The 18,915-nt window shown below is 45.8% G+C and overlaps 1 protein-coding gene across 3 annotated transcripts; it reads right to left on the bottom strand.

Moving 5' to 3' along the window:
* Nucleotides 1-1,499: 1,499 nt before the first annotated feature.
* On the bottom strand, nucleotides 1,500-13,405 carry LOC310697255 (vomeronasal type-2 receptor 26-like). 3 transcript variants are annotated; one of them, XM_083483708.1, is made up of 6 exons: nucleotides 12,634-13,405; nucleotides 11,547-11,838; nucleotides 5,656-6,510; nucleotides 4,676-4,894; nucleotides 3,982-4,108; nucleotides 1,500-2,747 (listed from the first exon to the last, which is right to left on the bottom strand). In XM_083483708.1, the coding sequence occupies exons 1-6, from the start codon at nucleotides 12,846-12,848 to the stop codon at nucleotides 1,843-1,845; spliced, it is 2,613 nt and encodes an 870-aa protein (XP_083339834.1). In that variant the 5' UTR covers nucleotides 12,849-13,405; the 3' UTR covers nucleotides 1,500-1,842. The 3 variants fall into 3 exon arrangements, with proteins under 3 accessions (XP_083339834.1, XP_083339835.1, XP_083339836.1); XM_083483709.1 differs by having other exon boundaries at nucleotides 3,982-4,105; XM_083483710.1 differs by lacking the exon at nucleotides 4,676-4,894.
* Nucleotides 13,406-18,915: the final 5,510 nt, after the last annotated feature.

Genomic DNA, 18,915 nt, shown 5'->3' with positions numbered 1-18,915 from the left:
GGTACCCAGCATTCCATCAGGTAGAAATGTGCTCCCCTGAACTTTTTAACTTACTGCTCCTGCAAGCTGTCCTTAAAAGGGCCGCTCTAGGGGCAGCTCAAGCCACCTCTCAGAAACGGAAGAACTTCCCAGACACACACACACACACCCCCGCCGCAGGGCCTATATGGCCAAGGCCTGGACCACCTCTTGAGTTTGAAGAACCAGGTGCCTCCCACCACCCACCACCAGCCTGGAATTGCCCCAGAAGGGAGGCTCTGGGATGGAGGAGCATCTTCAGGTGACTCTGAAGTCCCTTCCCACAGGGGTAGAGTCTGGGGGACTTAGTCTGGACCCAGAGGGATAAAAGGCCTCTGCTGGCTCCCAACCTCACTTGCAGCAACTCTCTCACTGGGAACTCTCTCTGGTCTGGCAACCTCCAGCCTTTCTCTGTGGGATCTGGCACTGGAGCAGAATATATTATTCCATTGGAGACGGGGGCACAGCTAGGTTTTCAGAGACGGGCATCCTCCACTGCCCAGGGGACAAAGCGATGGTGGGGAGAGAGACAACCATAGAATTGTAGGGTGGGAAGGCCCCTCAAGAGTCATTCAGCCCAACCCCCAAAGCGTCCATGCCAGATGGCCCACCTCCGAGGAAGGGAGAAGACACAGCAACTTCAACACTTGAATAGAATGGCACAATTCTCTCTGGTTTTTACACAGTTTTTATTGATTGAGAGAAAAAGGATATTCGGGGGAAATACAGAGAATTGCTTAGACTTTTGGAAAGTAACCAAACCTGCTCTCATTGCCAAGTGCAGAATTTGACGGGAGAGTTTGTATTGATAACTAGGAAACTGTGATTCATTTTTGTGGGGATGATTAGGGAGGCAGGAGAGGATATATTATTTAATCATATCCTTCCTAACTTGTGCTAGCAAATTCCATATTCTAGCAGAGTTCCAAACATCCCCCTTTTTAAATTACACAGTGGTTAGCTTGTTGCTGGCTTGTCGGAGCTTCACTACTTAAGATTCCTGGTGAGATCCCTTCTACTCCCTCTTAAAAAGAATAGACATGAGAATCTGATTAATGTTACTATAAAAGTAGTTTACTCAGATTCATTCAGGTTCACAGATGAAATATACTCAGAGTCGCAAAGTGATTTCATGCTCTTTATTCAGCTCATAGTGGTGAGGAGGAATGAATGAATAAAAGTCCCCTCAAAGTATCTGCTTTATATACATTATTTACACAATGGGCTGCACATTATTGGTTAATTCTGGAATTCTACTGTAAGCCAATCAGGTTGTGGATTCACTTATATCTGGAGCATGATTGGGTGGTTCCTGCCAACCAATCATACTGCTGCATTGTTCTTGGACCAATCAGACTGCTGCATTCTGGATCCTACTGTTCTAGGACCAATCAAACTGCTGCATTCTGAATCCTATTGTTCTAGGACCAATCAGACTGCTGCAATTTGGATCCTATTCAACTCAGTACATAACAACAGACCTATCCCTGAAGGCAGGCTTGGGTTACATAACAACTAGAACTATTCCATAAAGAAGTGAGTCCCAAGTGACTGTGACTAAGGAGTCACTTCTCCAAACACACAGCAACATACGCAATGGAGAACACACACTGATCAGAACATGAGGCCGTGGGCTCCTCCATGCTAGTACAACAGACAGCACCCTCTGCAAGTCTGTCCCAGCTCAGCAGGAAACAGGAAGTCTCCCGAGTGGGACAAAACATCCCCTAACATGTCCACTGTATGAATGTTGTACTTGACTGCTATAAGTTTTAAATCCTACAATTTTGTGAAAATTTAACTGGCATGGAAGATTGAAGTGGGTTACATTCCCGTTTTCCTCATTAGATGTTCTCTGCTGTTGAGGTTGGGCTTCAGAAGAATAATGTAGCATTTGGGGAGAAAGATGCAAGCCAGGAGACCAGCACCAGAGGCCAAGATGGAGAAGATCTCCACAGCCACCATGATCTTCCCTTTGGTGCTCAGGTAGGTTGGGACGAAGGAGACCCAAACGCTGCAAAAGACCAACATGCTGAAGGTGATAAACTTGGCTTCATTAAAACTATCAGGGAGCTTCCTAGCTAGGAAGGCCACCGTGAAGCTGACGAGGGCCAGGAAACCCAGGAAACTCAGGACATTATAAAACATGGTGGTTGAACCTTCATTACATTCCACTACAATCTCTCCAGCTATGGAATGGAAGTCCAGGTTTGGAAATGGGGGAGAGGTTGCCAGCCAAACAACACAAATAGCAGTTTGGATGAGGGGGCAGATCAGAACAACAGAATTTGCTGGTTGTCTCACCAACAGTTTTCTTGCCATGTTTCCCGGCTTGGTGGCCATGAAAGCCAGGACCACCGTGATGGTCTTTGCCAGGACGGAAGAAATGGCAACAGAGAAGACGATGCCAAAAGTAGTTTGTCGGAGAAGACAAGTGACCTTCCTGGGTCGACCGATGAAGAGGAAGGAGCAGAGGAAGCAGAGCAGGAGGGAGACGAGGAGGACGTAGGTGAGGCTGCGGTTGTTGGCTTTGACGATTGGTGTGTCCCGTTGTTTGATGAAGGTCGCCAGCATGAGAAGTGTGATCAGAGAGAGGAAGAGGGCAAGGGAAGCTAAAAGAAGACCCCCAGTCTCTCGGTATGGAAGGAAATTGATCTTCTTCAGCAGGCACTGGTCACCGTCCTGGTTTGGGCATTGGTCTTCAGGGCAGCTGGTACACTGAGTGGCATCTGGCATAAGGAAACACTGTTGAAATATATCACATGTGCCATTTGTGTTTTCGACTGTGGTTGCCGCTCTGTCAGGCATCAGGGAATTGGCTTCCTCCCCTCTTTGGCAGTAGATAAGCAGAACAAAGGAAAAGGAGTCTTCTTACCAGTTAGAAACTTTAATGATCACAGCGAGAGAACAAAGAATCCATTTCCTAGGGATGGAGGTGCTCCCAGTTAAGAATCCCACCCACTTCCTCCCTAGTCACCTGATCTCGTAACCACTGTGCTTTCTGTGCTGCCTCCTTTTCAGCTCTTCTTGACCTTGGGCTGCGCGGATGGATGCTTTCCAGAGACAGCGAATCTGTTAACTCTCTCTCTCTCCCAGTGCTTCTTCTAGTAGCTGTTCCCCATTCAGTATTTCCCAGCTTCTGCCTTCTGAACTATGTCCCTCTGCAAACCGCTGTTCCAAATCTATACTACTTCCCTGCTCCTGGGAAGATTCAGGATCCTGATCAGGAGCTGAGGTGGGAGGCTCCCACCATTTCTCTTTAGTGCAGCCCTCCTCAGCACGATCCCTGACACACTTGGGGGGGGGGGGGGAGTTAGACAATTCTGTTTTGGATCACAGGGTCAGATTAAAACCCCAATTAGCTGAGTCTTTAACCACAGCTACGGAAACATGTCTTGATGTGAAGTGCTTAATCTGGGCTCATCATCACCTTCACTAATAATAATAATAATAATAATAATAATAATAATAATAATAATAATTTGTATACCACCCTATACCCGCAGGTCCTAGGGCGGTTCACAGGATAAAATCACAATATAAAAACACAAAATACATAATCAAAATAAAAACAAGAACAACCCAATACCCACCACCCCATTTTAATACACTTTTAAAATGTATATGTTTATGAAAACAGAGGCTATGAAAATATGGAACAGTTTCTCATAATTATCAGTGGTTTAGAACTTATTAAACTATTGATAACTATTCTGATGAATCCTAGAGTCATACTTTAGAGTTGGAAGGGACCCCAAGAGCCATCTAGTCAAACCTCTGCAATGTAGGAATCTTTTGCCCAAAATCCACGACATCTTTGTGAACAGGTAAAATCATAAACCCAAATCCAAGTTGCAGGGGGTTTTTCCACTTCTCCTCATCCAGGATTTCTCTCTCTCTCCACAAGCCACGCTTCTCCTAACAACTTCTGCACCTCAATAGGGGTTTCTAGATTTGACATACCTGTCTGGTTAGAAAAGGTCCCTTCTGGGCAAGAAATGCATTCATAGCAGCAAAGCGGCTTCTCCTCTGGGACTCTTCTGCTCTGCCCCGGAGGACATCTCTTCACACACCTGGCAAAGGGGATCTTCTGAAAGAGAAGAGCGAAATTGCTGAGTTTTGCTGCACAAGGTCAATGCTTGTCTTGCAGTGAAAAAGGACTTGGAGGGATTTATCTACTTGAGTGGTCCAAATCTCTTCCATACCTCTGCAGGTTATAGGGAACCACAAAAACTGAGGCTCACAGAATAAATGAATCATTTAGGGGGACATTGTGGACGAAGACCACTTTGCTTTGATTAAATAGATTTTAAGAAACCCCAAAAACTAAACAGGACTTGGAAGAGGTGACGGGAGATTCCCTATTGATGGAGAGAGACAACCAGCTTGGGAGTGCCAGATCCATTTCAGAACTTTGCAGTTTCTTTAAATGTTGCAAAAATGAACTCAGATCAAGTTTGTCAAATGTAGTCCACATTTCAAGACCAAATGAGACTGTGGTTTGATCTGGTCTGGGGAACAGCACCCCCACAATGCAGTGTGCAGATGTGGGGCCCACTGATCCCACCATGAAAGAAAGGGCAGGTAGTGATGGCTGCGGAGAGATGGGAGCCAACTCTTGTGCTGGCCTTGGCCTTATGCCCTCATTTTGCCCCACCTGGGAATCCCACACAATGGTGTCTGGGTTGATGCTGAAGGCCTCGCCTGGCGGAGCCTGAGGATCCAGACCTCCAACTTCCACAACAGCACAAGAGTCATTGGGGAAGAAGGCCCAGTGCAGGATATCAAAGCCAGCTGGTCTCCTGCCATGTTCAGAAAAGGAGACTTCGTCCCCAGCGCTGTTGTTAAACCGAGTCTTCCTCAAAGCGGCAAGAATCTGAAATGGAAGAGACACTCAGAAAACGGGGAGGGGGGGGTTGTTGGTCTGGCTCCCTTGGACCCACTGGTTTCTGACCTTTTTGAGTCCACTGCTCCCTCAACCAGCCACATTATTTCTGCAGTTCCCGGGTAGAACTCCCTTACATAGAGGTTCTGTTACACTAAGTTGGGATTTCCCCATTCCGGCACCATTTTTGGTGCTCATGTAAGTGGGAGCGCATGCATTGATGGGAACCCAAGCAGCTCCGCTGCTCTGCAGGGCCCCGCATGGCAGCCCCAGCCTGCCTTTCCCAAAATTAGGGTGCGCATGGGTGGGTGGGTGGGGGACGAGGAGAGGGCAAAACCAGATGAAGATCAGAAGCAGCCATATTTTGTCCTTGTGGGGAAGGAAAGCAAGAAACACAGCACAGGGCACACGCCCCAATATGATCCTTTCCTGCAACTTTCTCCCCGTCACCTTAAAGCTGGGTGACTATTAAGGAGGACAGTCTATATCAATATATCGCAATGCTTAGCTGGTGATATATCACAAAGTTTAAAAGCAGCTCCACCCTTATTTCAGCCATTGTGATATATATATATCCCAAAGTTGGAAACTAAATCTCGTCCAGCCCTACTGAGGAGTTCTGAGGACCAGAAAGAGAACCCAGATGGGTCACATGAAGCCCTAGACCTGAGGTTCCCCATCTCTGTTGCAGCTTCTGCAACATTCTTGCTGCTCCAATCAAGTCACCAAACTAGGCAGCGCGAGGACATTACCTGCCATGGCTGGAGTTTTGGAAGACGGTTGACACCTCCCATCACTGCACGGTTGGTTCCCGGTGAGCGCATGGTGTCATGCAATGCGTGGGCCACGGAATGAACGGCGTTGTAGATGCTGTAACTGTGGCCAGTCATGGTCACTGAGAACAAGAAGGCCGGCAGGTCCTCTAGTTTTTCCTCTCCTGTGCATTTTCTCTTGCTCCGTGAAGGTCTGAGGCCTGGTCCCAGAAACTCACAGTCAAACACAACTCTCCACCAGCGACAGAGAAAGGCATCTGCCTGTGGTTGGCATGGATGTAACTCTGAGAGAAACTGGGCAAATCCTGGCACTTCCTTTGAGTGGATTTGGAAGGAAAGGGCCCCATGGAAAGATTTCAGCCCCTTCCATTGCTTCTGGGACCCCTCAGAGACGAAATCCCACTGGGCTGTCAGGACCCAAACTTTCCTGGCTGAGATCTTGTTGAGCTTTTTCATGACAGAAATGGGACCCAATAGGTTCCGCAAGGTGTTGGAGTCCAAAAAGACAATCACCACCTGGACGTCGCTCTTGAAAAGATCTGAAACATGTTTCATCCATATTTTTCCATGCTGCAGAAAAGCCACCGTTTCTGGAATGACCCTTCTGGCAAATGCCACACAGATATTGTTCTGGGTGAGGAGGGGTGTCAGAGTCTGGATGAAGTTTTCGCCACTGCTCTCCTCCGGAGAAAGGAGTCCAATCCAATTCCAGTGGAAGTACAGGAGTAACTGGACTAAACCCCGGTACTGGAGGACTTGGTTGGGGTCAATGCGGCAAAAAGACGAGGATACCATTTCATCTTCCTTGTCAGAGTTAAAGGAGCCATAACCCAGCTGAAAAGAGCAAGAAATGTGCTTTGAAAGTGACCTTTGAGACATAATGTGAACGTTCCGTGATGCCTTCTAGGCCCCTCAGTTCCTGCCACCCCGTCCTCCATCAAAACTATACACACAAATTTTTATTACATTTTTTGAACATTTTCACCAGAAGCAGCACCTCCACAGTGTCTTTACTCAAACCTTTTCTACTGCATTCAATCTTTATCTATTACAAAAAGTTTCTTCTTCTTCTTCTTCTTCTTCTTCTTCTTCTTCTTCTTCTTCTCCTCCTCCTCCTCCTCCTCCTCCTCCTCCTCCTCCTCCTCCTTCTCATTCTTCTTCTTCCCCCATCTGACTGGGCAGCTTCCAACATATATAAAAACAGTAAACATTACAAGCATCCCTATTGCAATTATTTTGTCATTTCTGCTGCTTTTATCTCAAATGCTCCCCACAATTTCATTTGGCTGTAATATTTTTTTAAGTCATCCACGGAAGATCTATAAGAAGTTCATCATAAAAACAAAGCTTTCAAAGAGTTACTTGCAGTTTCCAATGAAGCCTGAGCAAAATGCCATCTTTAAAGTTCAGACTGTCTCCCAAAATTCACTTTCAGCATCGACTGAAGGTTGTCCTTTTGAGAATGCAGGACTCTGGATTCCCTGGACTTTGCATAATGCAATTATACCCCCTCCCCAATATAATTTTTATTGAACATAATGCTTCAATATTTTTCACTCTGTCATTTCCCCCTCCTTCATGTGTCTAAAGTTTGAATGAAACTATTATCTGGGTCAACATGGTAGTTTAGGAAACTGCAACAGGTGAGTAAATTTTGTCAACTGTAGCCAAATTTGCTCTGGTAGCTAAAAGCTCTGTCCAAGATATATTAATGCTCTCTAATTTTAAAATCACTTCATGGATCACTGCCTTGCCGTGGCGAAGGGGCTTGAATAACTCAGAGAAGCTATGAGCTATGCCTTGCAGGGCCACCCAAGACGGACAGTTCATAGTGGAGAGTTTTGACCAAACGTGATCCACCTGGAGCAGGAACCGGCAAGCCACTCCAGTATCCTTGCCAAGAAAACTCCATGGACAAAGACAACAGGCATATAAAAGTTATGACGCTGGAAGATGAGCCCCTCAGGTCGGAAGGCGTCCAACATGCTACTGAGGAAGAGCGGAGGACAAGTACAAGTAGATCCAGAGCTGATGAAGCGGCTGGGCTAAAGCCGAAAGGACGCTCAGTTGCGGATATGCCTGGAAGCGAAAGGAAAGTCCAATGCTGTAAAGAAAAATATTGCATAGGAACCTGGAATGTAAGAGCCATGAACCTGAGTAAGTTGGATGTGGTCAAAAATGAGATGGCAAGAATAAATATTGACATCCTGGGCATAAATGAGCTAAAATGGACGGGAATGGGCGAATTCAGTTCGGATGACCATCATATTTACTACTGTGGGCAAGAAACCCGCAAAAGAAATGGAGTGGCCCACATAGTCAACAAAAGAGTGGCGAGAGCTGTACTGGGATGCAATCTCAAAAATGATGGAATGATCTCAATACGAATCCAAGGCAGACCTTTTAACATAACAGTAATCCAAGTTTATGCACCAACTACTGGTGCTGAAGAAACTGAAATTGACCAATTCTATGAAGACTTACAACACCTTATTGAAGTGACACCAAAGAAGGATGTTCTTCTCATTATAGGGGATTGGAATGCTAAAGTAGGGAGTCAAGAGATAAAAGGAACAACTGGCAAGTTTGGCCTTGGAGAGCAAAACGAAGCAGGGCAAAGGCTAATAGAGTTCTGTCAAGAGAACAAGCTGGTCATCACAAACACGCTTTTCCAACAACACAAAAGACGACTCTACATATGGACATCACCAGATGGGCAGCATCGAAATCAGATTGATTATATTCTCTGCAGCCAAAGATGGAGAAGCTCTATACAGTCAGCAAAAACAAGACCTGGAGCTGACTGTGGCTCAGATCATCAGCTTCTTATAGCAAAATTCAAGCTTAAACTGAAGAAAGTAGGAAAAACCACTGGGCCGGTAAGATACAATCTAAATCAAATCCCTTATGAATACACAGTGGAAGTGAGGAACAGGTTTAAGGATTTAGATTTGCTGGACAGAGTGCCTGAAGAACTATGGATGGAGGCTCGCAACATTATACAGGAGGCAGCAACTAAAACCATCCCAGTAAAAAGGAAATGCAAGAAAGCAAAGTGGCTGTCCAACGAGGCCTTACAAATAGCGGGGGAAAGAAGGCAAGCAAAATGCGAGGGAGATAGAGAAAGATACAGGAAATTGAATGCAGAATTCCAAAAAATAGCAAGAGAAAAGAAGGCCTTCTTAAACGAGCAATGCAAAGAAATAGAGGAAAACAATAGAATGGGAAAAACCAGAGATCTGTTCAAGAAAATTGGAGATATGAAAGGAACATTTCGTACAAAGATTACCATAATAAAGGACAAAAGTGGTAAGGACCTAACAGAAGCAGAAGACATCAAGAAGAGGTGGCAGGAATACACAGAGGAATTATACCAGAAAGATATGGATGTCTCGTACACCCCAAGTAGTGTGGTTGCTGACCTTGAGCCAGACATCCTGGAGAGTGAAGTCAAATGGGCCTTAGAAAGTACTGCAAATAACAAGGCCAGTGGAAGTGATGGTATTCCAGCTGAACTATTTAAAACTTTAAAAGATGATGCTGTTAAGGTGCTACACTCAATATGCCAGCAAGTTTGGAAAACTCAGCAGTGGCCAGAGGATTGGAGAAGATCAGTCTACATCCCAATCCCAAAGAAGGGCAGTGCCGAAGAATGCTCCAACTACCGCACAATTGCACTCATTTCACACGCTAGGAAGGTTATGCTTAAAATTCTACAAGGAAAGCTCAAGCAGTATGTGGATCGAGAACTCCCAGAAGTGCAAGCTGGATTTAGAAGAGGCAGAGGAACCAGAGACCAAATTGCAAACATGCGCTGGATTATGGAGAAAGCTAGAGAGTTCCAGAAAGACATCTACTTCTGCTTCATTGACTATGCAAAAGCGTTTGACTGTGTTGACCACAGCAAACTATGGCAAGTTCTTAAAGAAATGCGAGTGCCTGATCACCTCATCTGTCTCCTGAGAAATCTCTATGTGGGACAAGAAGCTACAGTTAGAACTGAATATGGAACAACTGATTGGTTCAAAATTGGGAAAGGAGTACGACAAGGCTGTATTTTGTCTCCCTGGTTATTTAACTTATATGCAGAATTCATCATGCGAAAGGCTGGGCTGGATGAATCCCAAACCGGAATTAAGATTGCTGGAACCTATCAGCAACCTAAGATATGCAGATGATACAACCTTGATGGCAGAAAGTGAGGAGGAATTAAAGAACCTTTTATTGAGGGTGAAAGAGGAGAGCGCAAAATATGGTCTGAAGCTCAACATCAAAAAAACGAAGATCATGGCCACTGGTCCTATCACCTCCTGGCAAATAGAAGGGGAAGAAATGGAGGCAGTGAGAGATTTTACTTTCTTTTTTTTTAAATAAATTTTTTTAATGGGTTTTTCACAATTTATATAGACACAAACAATACACAATACAAACAAACAAACACATAAACAAACATGTATAATTTCATATCCTTTTTTCTTAAACCTTACTTCACTGACTTCCCCATACCTCCCCTTTCTACATCCCAATTTCCAAATTTGTTTCAGCAAATCCTCCCCCTTAAGTTTATCTAATTTTCCCTTGTTCTTTTCTTTTACTTAATCTTTTACAGCTGTAATCCCCTTTTTTCTATAACCTCAACATTTTAGCACTCGAGAGATTTTACTTTCTTGGGCTCCATGATCACTGCAGATGGTGACAGCAGCCACGAAATTAAGAGACGCCTGCTTCTTGGGAGGAAAGCAATGACAACCTAGACAGCATCTTAAAAAGCAGAGACATCACTTTGCCAACAAAGGTCTGTATAGTAAAAGCTATGGTTTTCCCAGTAGTGATGTATGGAAGTGAGAGCTGGACCATAAAGAAGCCGAAGAATTGATGCTTTTGAATTATGGTGGTGGAGGAGACTTTTGAGAGTCCCATGGACTGCAAGAAGATCAAACCTCTCCATTCTTAAGGAAATCAGCCCTGAGTGCTCACTGGAAGGGCAGATCGTGAAGCTGAGGCTCCAATACTTTGGCCACCTCATGAGAAGAGGAAGACTCCCTGGAAAATACCCTGATGTTGGGAAAGATGGAGGGCACAAGGAGAAGGGGACGACAGAGGACGAGATGGTTGGATAGTGTCTTCAAAGCTACCAACCTGAGTCTGACCAAACTGCGGGAGGCAGTGGAAGACAGAAGTGCCTGGCGTGCTCTGGTCCAGGGGGTCACAAAGAGTTGGACACGACTAAACAACAAAATTTTAAAATTTTACGCTGTAAACTTTCTATGCTGTAAACTTTTATAGGGTATGTTGTGTGATTTCAGAGGAAAGCCTTGTAAAGGCCTTTGGCTATGCACAATAAATTGATGGGGGGGGGGGAGTAAATTTTGGGGCAGGAGTTCTTCATTGTCTTTCTAAAAAGAACTCTTCCCTCACAGACAGAGGTGGAATAATACCACCGGTAATATGCAATGGGATTATAATCAGGACATTCATTCATTGGGCTGGAGAAAGAAACTAAGGGATAAAAATGGATTAAAAATGAGATAAGAGGGAATGGGTAAGTGGGCATTAGGATCAATCGCACCATATCTGATCATGATTCATTGTCAACAGCTTAATGAGGCACTTGAAGGCAAAAGACCAAACTGATCACTAACCATCACAGTCACAGAATCGTGGAGTTGGAAGGGACCCCTGAGGATCATCCAGTCCAACCCTCTGCAAGGCAGGAATATGCAGCTGCCCCATGCAGGGATCAAACCTGCAGCCTTGGCGTTCCCAGCACCAGGCTCTAAACAGCTGAGCTATCCAGGCATTATAACAGAAGCAGTTTACAGAGAATGGGTTTTTGTATATTGATAGCTTCTGCAAGTGGCTCTCCTCACCTGCGGGATCTTGAAGGAGCCCAGGATGGATGCCATCTGTCTTGAAGTCGTGGCGTCTAGGCTTCCAATGACGGACAGCAGCTGGTCCCGACTGTCGCACTTGTAGTTAGGCACCATTTGTCTCCGCGTGGAAAGCAGAGACAGCGTGGCCTCCATGGTCTTGCTTGCAAAATTGCATTCTGTGTAGATACGGAAACCCAGAGTGACATTGGGGAGGAGAGTCCGGTCCTCGTTGATCTCTTTGATAGCAAACTGCAAGGCCAGGATGTACTGGTAGTTTTTGGGGACAAGCCTGCGATGCGAGTAAAATGGTTATGGGTGGAACAATAGGAAAGTTGAGCCCTGTATCAGGAAGTTTTCAATGTTTGATGTTATATTATGTTTTGATATACAGTCATACCTTGGGTTGAAGTAGCTTCGGGATAAGTATTTGCGGGTTGCGCGCTACAGCGACCTGGAAGTGACGGAGCGCGTTACTTCCGGGTTTTGCTGCTCGCGCATGCGCAGATGGCCAAAATGACGTCATGCGCATGTGCAGAAGTGGCAAATCACGACCCGCGCACACGTAGACGCGGGTTGCGTTCGCTTCTGGATGCGAATGGGGCTCTGGAACGGATTCCGTTCGCATCCAGAGGTACCACTGTATGTTGGAAGCCTCCCAGAGTGGCTGGGGCATCCCAACTAGTTGGGCAGGGTATAAATATAATAATAATAATAATAATAATAATAATAATAATAATAATAATAATAATAATAATAATAATATATTGGAAACCCAGAAAATCATGGAAATGGGTTTAACTGGGAAGAGAGAGAAACATTTGAATCTCACAAAATTAACAGTGATGTTGAACAATAAGGAAGCAATTGGATGCAAAGCAGTGATTTCTTACTAAATGAAATGGTGACATTGAGAGGGAGACTATACAGCAAATTGCTGTAGAGATATTTTACTCCTTTCAACCTCCCCAGCAGATCCCACCCCACTCCTGCCCTAGCACAAGAAAGATGAACAGCATTTCAGTTGGGGGGGGCAGGGAAAGCAACCCAGTTTCCAACTCAGAGCCCTACCTGTCTGAATACTTACTTTAAATCAGGATGGTCCTGTTCTTTGGAATACTCTTTAAAGGATGGGTCTTTGACCACAGCCCTGAACAGGGGTAAATTCCCACCCACAATGAGATCTCCCTCCCTATGGAAGTGTTCGTAGAGTTGAAAGGGCTTCATGGATCGTGTCTCTGTCCCTTTCATCAAGCAGCTGCCTTGAGGCAGGAGCCAGGACAAAAGCAGCAACCGAATCATCCGCAGCTCAGAGAGATATTATATTCCCCTTGAAACAACAATTGCACCTTTGCAGAACCTGATTTGAAAACTACCAATTTCAGCTGGGGGTTTAGGTCAGAGAGATCAATAGTCAGGCATAAAATGGAGTAGCTCAACATGATCATTTTTCTTATTATCACAAGATGGTTTTGTCCTGTATTTTGCTTTATTATTGACTCGATGGTTGTAAGCCTCCAGAGGTTCAACAGGAATGACTGTTATTGCGATAATTTCAGGGAAGAGAAGATAATTCATGCTGCAAGTTCTTTTTGCACCATCTTAGGAAGAAATGATAAACATGTTTTCTGGAACCATGGAAATTCGCTATAGGCCATACCAGCCTGGATGGACCACTCTCCTGGCAAGCCTATAAAACGATTCATTCAAATCAAAGGGACTAGAATCACAACTTTGCTTTCTAATGGAAAGGTCCATAGTTCAATATCTGAGTGCCTACTTTGCATGCAGAAGGTCTCAGGTTCACCTTCCAGGAGCAGTTCCTGTCTGAAAATATGGAAGGGCATTGCCCATGTTTCATAGAATCATAGAATCATAGAATCATAGAGTTGGAAGAGACCACAAGGGCCATCGAGTCCAACCCCCTGCCAAGCATAAAACTATAACAGTTTTATGAAAGGTGGTTTTTTTACACATTAAACAATAAAATTCAAGCTCATTTATAAGAAAATGCAAAACACAATTATATAGAAAAGAAAAAGAGGGGAAAGATTAGAATAAGGGTAACTAAAAAGACCCTTTATCACATTTATATAGTGCATATCTTATCATTTATCCACACATAGAAAAGCAGACTCCCCCAGCTCTCACCTGGGTGCCCCCCTCTTCTCCCAGCCTCCCACCCTGATGAAAATCCGTCCTACTTTTCTTGCAGGTATCGCCCAAGGAGAGTGAACATTAACAACAGGCCTAACCAATGTTGATGACCTGGTTAGTGGGGTAGAAGGATCATTAGGCACAAGTGATCATGCTCTTCTGAAGTTTACTATACAGCGGAAAGGAGCAGCCAAGCATACTAGGACTCAATTTCTTGACTTTAAGAAAGCCGACTTCATAAAACTTAGGGAAGTGCTGGGTGACATCCCATGGACAGTAATACTAAAAGGAAAGGGAGTTCATGATGGCTGGGAGTTTGTTAAGAGGGAGATAGTAAAAGCACAATGTCAGGCAATACCAATGAGACAGAAACATGGAAGGTGCCTAAAGAAGCCAGGGTGGCTATCTAAAGAACTTTTAACTGAGTTAAGATTAAAAAAGGATGTGTACAAAAAATGGAAAAGGGGGGAAACCACCAAAGAGGAATTCAAACAAATAGCCAGCATGTGTAGACACAAAGTCAGAAAAGCTAAAGCACAGAATGAACTCAGGCTTGCTAGAGAGGTTAAAAGCAACAAAAAAGGCTTTTATGGGTATGTCCGTAGCAAAAGGAAGAACAAAGAAACAGTGGGGTCACTCAGAGGAGAAGATGGTGAAATGCAAACAGGGGACACAGAAAGGGCTGAACTCCTCAATGCCTTCTTTGCCTCAGTCTTCTCCGATAAAGAAAACAATGCCCGACCTGAAGAATTTGGAGCAAATGATTCAGCAGAGGAAACACAGCCCAGAATAACTAAGGAGATAGTACAAGAATACTTGGCTAGTTTAGATGTATTCAAGTCTCCAGGGCCAGATGAACTGCATCCAAGAGTACAGTGGTGCCTCGCAAGACGAAATTAATTCGTTCCGCAAGTTTCTTCTTCTTGCGAGTTTTTCGTCTTGCGATGCACGGTTTCCCATAGGAATGCATTGAAAATCAATTAATGCGTTCCTAGGGAAACCGCCTTCAGATCAGGTCCGGGGACAGTCTGTCCCCCGACCTCTTCTGAAGGCTGGGGGGGGGGACAAGGGCTTTTCTTCCCACCCCCAGCATTTTAAAAAACCCCGGGACAGCGGAGGGCTTCTCCGCTGTCCGGGGCGATCTTAAAATGCTGGCGGGCGGCATTTTAAAATCGCCCCGGGACAGCGGAGGACTTCTCCGCTGTCCAGGGCGATTTAAAAGCCCCTGGGAAGGCAGGCAGGGGGGACAAAGACTTTTGCCCCCCGCCAGCCTTCAGAAGAGGTCCTGGACCTCTTCTGAAGGCTGGCGGGGGCGAAAGTCTTTGCTCCCCCGCCTGCCTTCAAAAGCTGTCTGGCCAAGGCTTCGCGGACCTCTGCCGGCATGCCGAAGCCTGCGCGCGCTGACATTAGCGCGCCCAGGCTTCGCGGAGCGCTCCGCCAGCAGCGGCAACGCTGCCGCTGCTGGCGGAGACTTGCCCGCCTGCCGAAGCCTGCGTGCGCTGACATTAGCGCGCCCAGGCTTCGCGGAGCACTCCGCCAGCAGCGGCAGCGTTGCCGCTGCTGGCGGAGACTCGCCCGCATCCCGAAGCCTGCGCGCGCTGGCATTAGCGCGCCCAGGCTTCGCGGAGCGCTCCGCCAGCAGCGGCAGCGCTGCCGCTGCTGGCGGAGACTTGCCCGCATCCCGAAGCCTGCGCGCGCTGACATTAGCGCGCCCAGGCTTCGCGGAGCGCAGACTTCGCGGAGACTTGCCGGCATGCCTCTCCTGCCTTCAAAAGCCGTCCGGGATAGCGGGAAGCGCTTCCCTGCTATCCCGGACTGCTTTTAAAATGCTGGCGCTGGGGAGCAAAGCCTTTCGGCCCCCGCCAGCCTTCCTGGACCTCTTCTGAAGGCCGGGGGGGGAAGGCTTTGCTCCCCACCGCTAGCATTTAAAAGAGGTCCCCGGAGATTTCCCTATGGGCTTTCGTCTTGCGAAGCAAGCCCATAGGGAAATTCGTTTTGCGAAGCGCCTCCAAAACGGAAAACCCTTTCGTCTAGCGGGTTTTCCGTCTTGCGAGGCGTTCGTCTTGCGGGGTACCACTGTATTAAAAGAACTGGCAGATGTGATCTCAGAACCACTGGCAGTCATCTTTGAGAATTCCTGGAGAACAGGCGAAGTCCCGGCAGACTGGAGGAGGGCAAATGTTGTCCCTATTTTCAAAAAGGGGAAAAGAGAGGACCCAAATAATTACCGCCCAGTCAGTCTGACATCAATACCAGGGAAGATTCTGGAGCAGATCATTAAGCAAACAGTCTGTGAGCACCTAGAAAGGAATGCTGTGATCACCAACAGTCAGCATGGATTTCTGAAAAATAAGACATGTCAGACTAACCTGATCTCGTTTTTTGACAGAATTACAATCCTGGTAGATGAAGGGAACGCAGTGGATGTAGCCTACCTTGATTTCAGCAAGGCATTTGACAAGGTGCCCCATGATATTCTTGTAAAGAAGCTGGTAAAATGCGGTCTTGACTATGCTACCACTCAGTGGATTTGTAACTGGCTGACTGACCGAACCCAAAGGGTGCTCATCAATGGTTCCTCTTCATCCTGGAGAAGAGTGACTAGTGGGGTGCCACGGGGTTCTGTCTTGGGCCCGGTCTTATTCAACATCTTTATCAACGACTTGGATGATGGACTCAAGGGCATCCTGATCAAATTTGCAGGTGACACCAAACTGGGAGGGGTGGCTAACACCCCAGAGGACAGGATCACACTTCAAAACGACCTTGACAGATTAGACGAAGAGAATCACAGAACGGATTATTTTCGTCTTGCGAGGCACCACTGTATCTGTGCTGTAGGTATGATGTATCTGGGGGTGGTCTTGCGCTCCAGGGAGGGAATTAAAAATGTCTCTATAAGGGCGGGCACCCCTTGGTTCGGGGTCCGCCTCCTTTCCCCTTGGTTCTGGCTCTGCCTCCTGTCCCCTTGGTTCGGGGTCCGCCTCCTTTCCTGTTGCAACAGATCAATCAAGATCAGGCTTACCAGCTGCTTTGCTTCTCAATATTCTCTGCTTGGCCTCTGTTCTTTTCTCTACCAATAGGGAACCCATGTAAGGACTCTAGATGGGCTCTTGGATACCCCAGAAGGCAGGTTTTCATGTCATATATATATATATATATATATATATATATATATATATATGATTTTTATTTGTTTTACAATCACATTGCATAACACCATGCCCTCTTGTTTTATCTCTTTGGCTCAACTGAGCCTCACGACTTTCCTTCCTGACACGCAGCGTAAATTCACAAGGCAGAGTTTTAGAGAAGAAGAGCTTTGCTGAGTTGAAATCAACTTCTTCCTAAACAACCTGCTTCCAAAGAGTCTGACTGAGATTCCATCCTGCTCAGAACCGAGGTGACTGACTGACTGACATCTTCCTGAGGACACAGAGAGAAAATGGCTGCCACTTCGAAGGGGAAGGAGTCCCATGCCAGAGTGAGAAAATGGCTGCCAAGTCACATGACAGGGTCACATGACCCCAGTTGGCCATCAGGCCTGGATGACTTGACTCGGCCCCAAGGACTTCCCCGCCTGCTTTGCGGCTTCGGCTCTCCGGGGTCTTGGTCGCATGGCAGCCAGAAGATTGTGGGGGAGACAGTCCCCAAGCCCCTTGTCCTGGCCTGTCCCCTCATCCAGGCTGCTCACTTCTCCCCGTTCCCAAACTGGGACCTTCCTTCTCTACCCAGCGAGATTGTAGTGGAATGGAATGAAGGCTCCCTCGCCATGTTTCCCTCTGTCTTGGGTTCCATGGGTTTCCTGGCCTTGCCAGCTTCACGGTGGCTTTCTCAGCAGGGAGGTTGAAGATATGGGGCTCAGTTTAAATTGCACATGATTTCTGTGGGGTTGGGGTTTTTTTTGCATAGATCTTAGATATGGTTGCTCAGCTAATAAGTCTAAACATCACTCTTGCCCTTCCCTCAATTGATACAGGTTTACATGCTTGTTTTCCTTAACAAATTAGTGTGCCTTTATTAATTAATTCATTCAGCCTTTATTGGCACAATTTAGACAACAAAAGCATTAAAAATTGATAAAACACTGGTAATCCAGACATATGAAATATATAAAACAATAGCCACCAATAAGTAAAAATAAGTAGTTTTAAATTTGACTTTGAAAATATCCTTGAACAATTTCAGTAGTTTCAGAAATATTATCCCTCCAAAAATATTGGATTACAGATACTTTAAGCTTCAAAGGAGTCGCCTGTAGGTCTCTCCAAAGGGTGCTGAAGAGAGGAAGTCCCAAATTATGTGGTATGTTGTATCTGGTGTGTTCATACCACAAGAGCAAAGTCTATTCTGGAAGGGGATTTTTGGGAATCTCCCTGACCATACAAATGAGGGGGGTGCATTTAAATGGGCTAGCATAAAAAGTCTATGATACAATGGGGTATCTAAGTTTTAAAAATAGCTGGGCCTTTATTAATGATGGCTCAAATGTACCGTAAGTGGCTGGTCACTTGAAATTATGCACAGGATTTATTCCCTAGCTAAGAGTGTGGGAATTAACGTTATCAGAGCAGCTGAAGCATCATGGTGAGCTTTCCAAGGAAGTGATGCAGTGTGATAATTTTATTGATACGTGGCTTCTATTTGCAGTGTATTTTAACAAAAGCAGCCAAGGACGTGCTGGGCTAAGTGGCACAGCTCCAAGGTTCTTTTGGTGTGGAAGTGAAGTGTTGGCTCCATCCATCCAGCCCTGCGTGACAAACACACTGCTGTACTTTCCTTGTTGCTATGTTAATGTTCTGCTTATGGATACAATAAAATATACATATAGCAAAATAAAATAAAGTTGCACCACTGAAATGCAACCAGGCTGATTTATTTAATTATTTCTCGAAACCCACACACCCTCTGATTGTGGAAAAACCTCGGAACGGTTTAGAAAAAGGGATAAAACTTTAAAACTACAGTGGTACCTCAGGTTAACTACTTAATTCGTTCCGGAGGTCCGTTCTTAACCTGAAACTGTTCATAACCTGAAGCACCACTTTAGCTAATGGGGCCTCCCGCTGCTACCACGCTGCTGCCGCACAATTTCTGTTCTCATCCTGAAGCAAAGTTCTTAACCCGAGGTACTATTTCTGGGTTAGTGGAGTCTGTAACCTGAAGCATATGTAGCCCAAGGTACCACTGTACCATTATTTAAGAGTTTCAA

The sequence above is a fragment of the Podarcis liolepis genome, assembly GCF_965112155.1.
Source record: "Podarcis liolepis genome assembly, chromosome: 18".
Lineage (NCBI taxonomy): Eukaryota > Metazoa > Chordata > Lepidosauria > Squamata > Lacertidae > Podarcis > Podarcis liolepis.
Note: the sequence above shows the minus strand (reverse complement) of the source record. Positions and strands in the feature narration are given on the sequence as shown.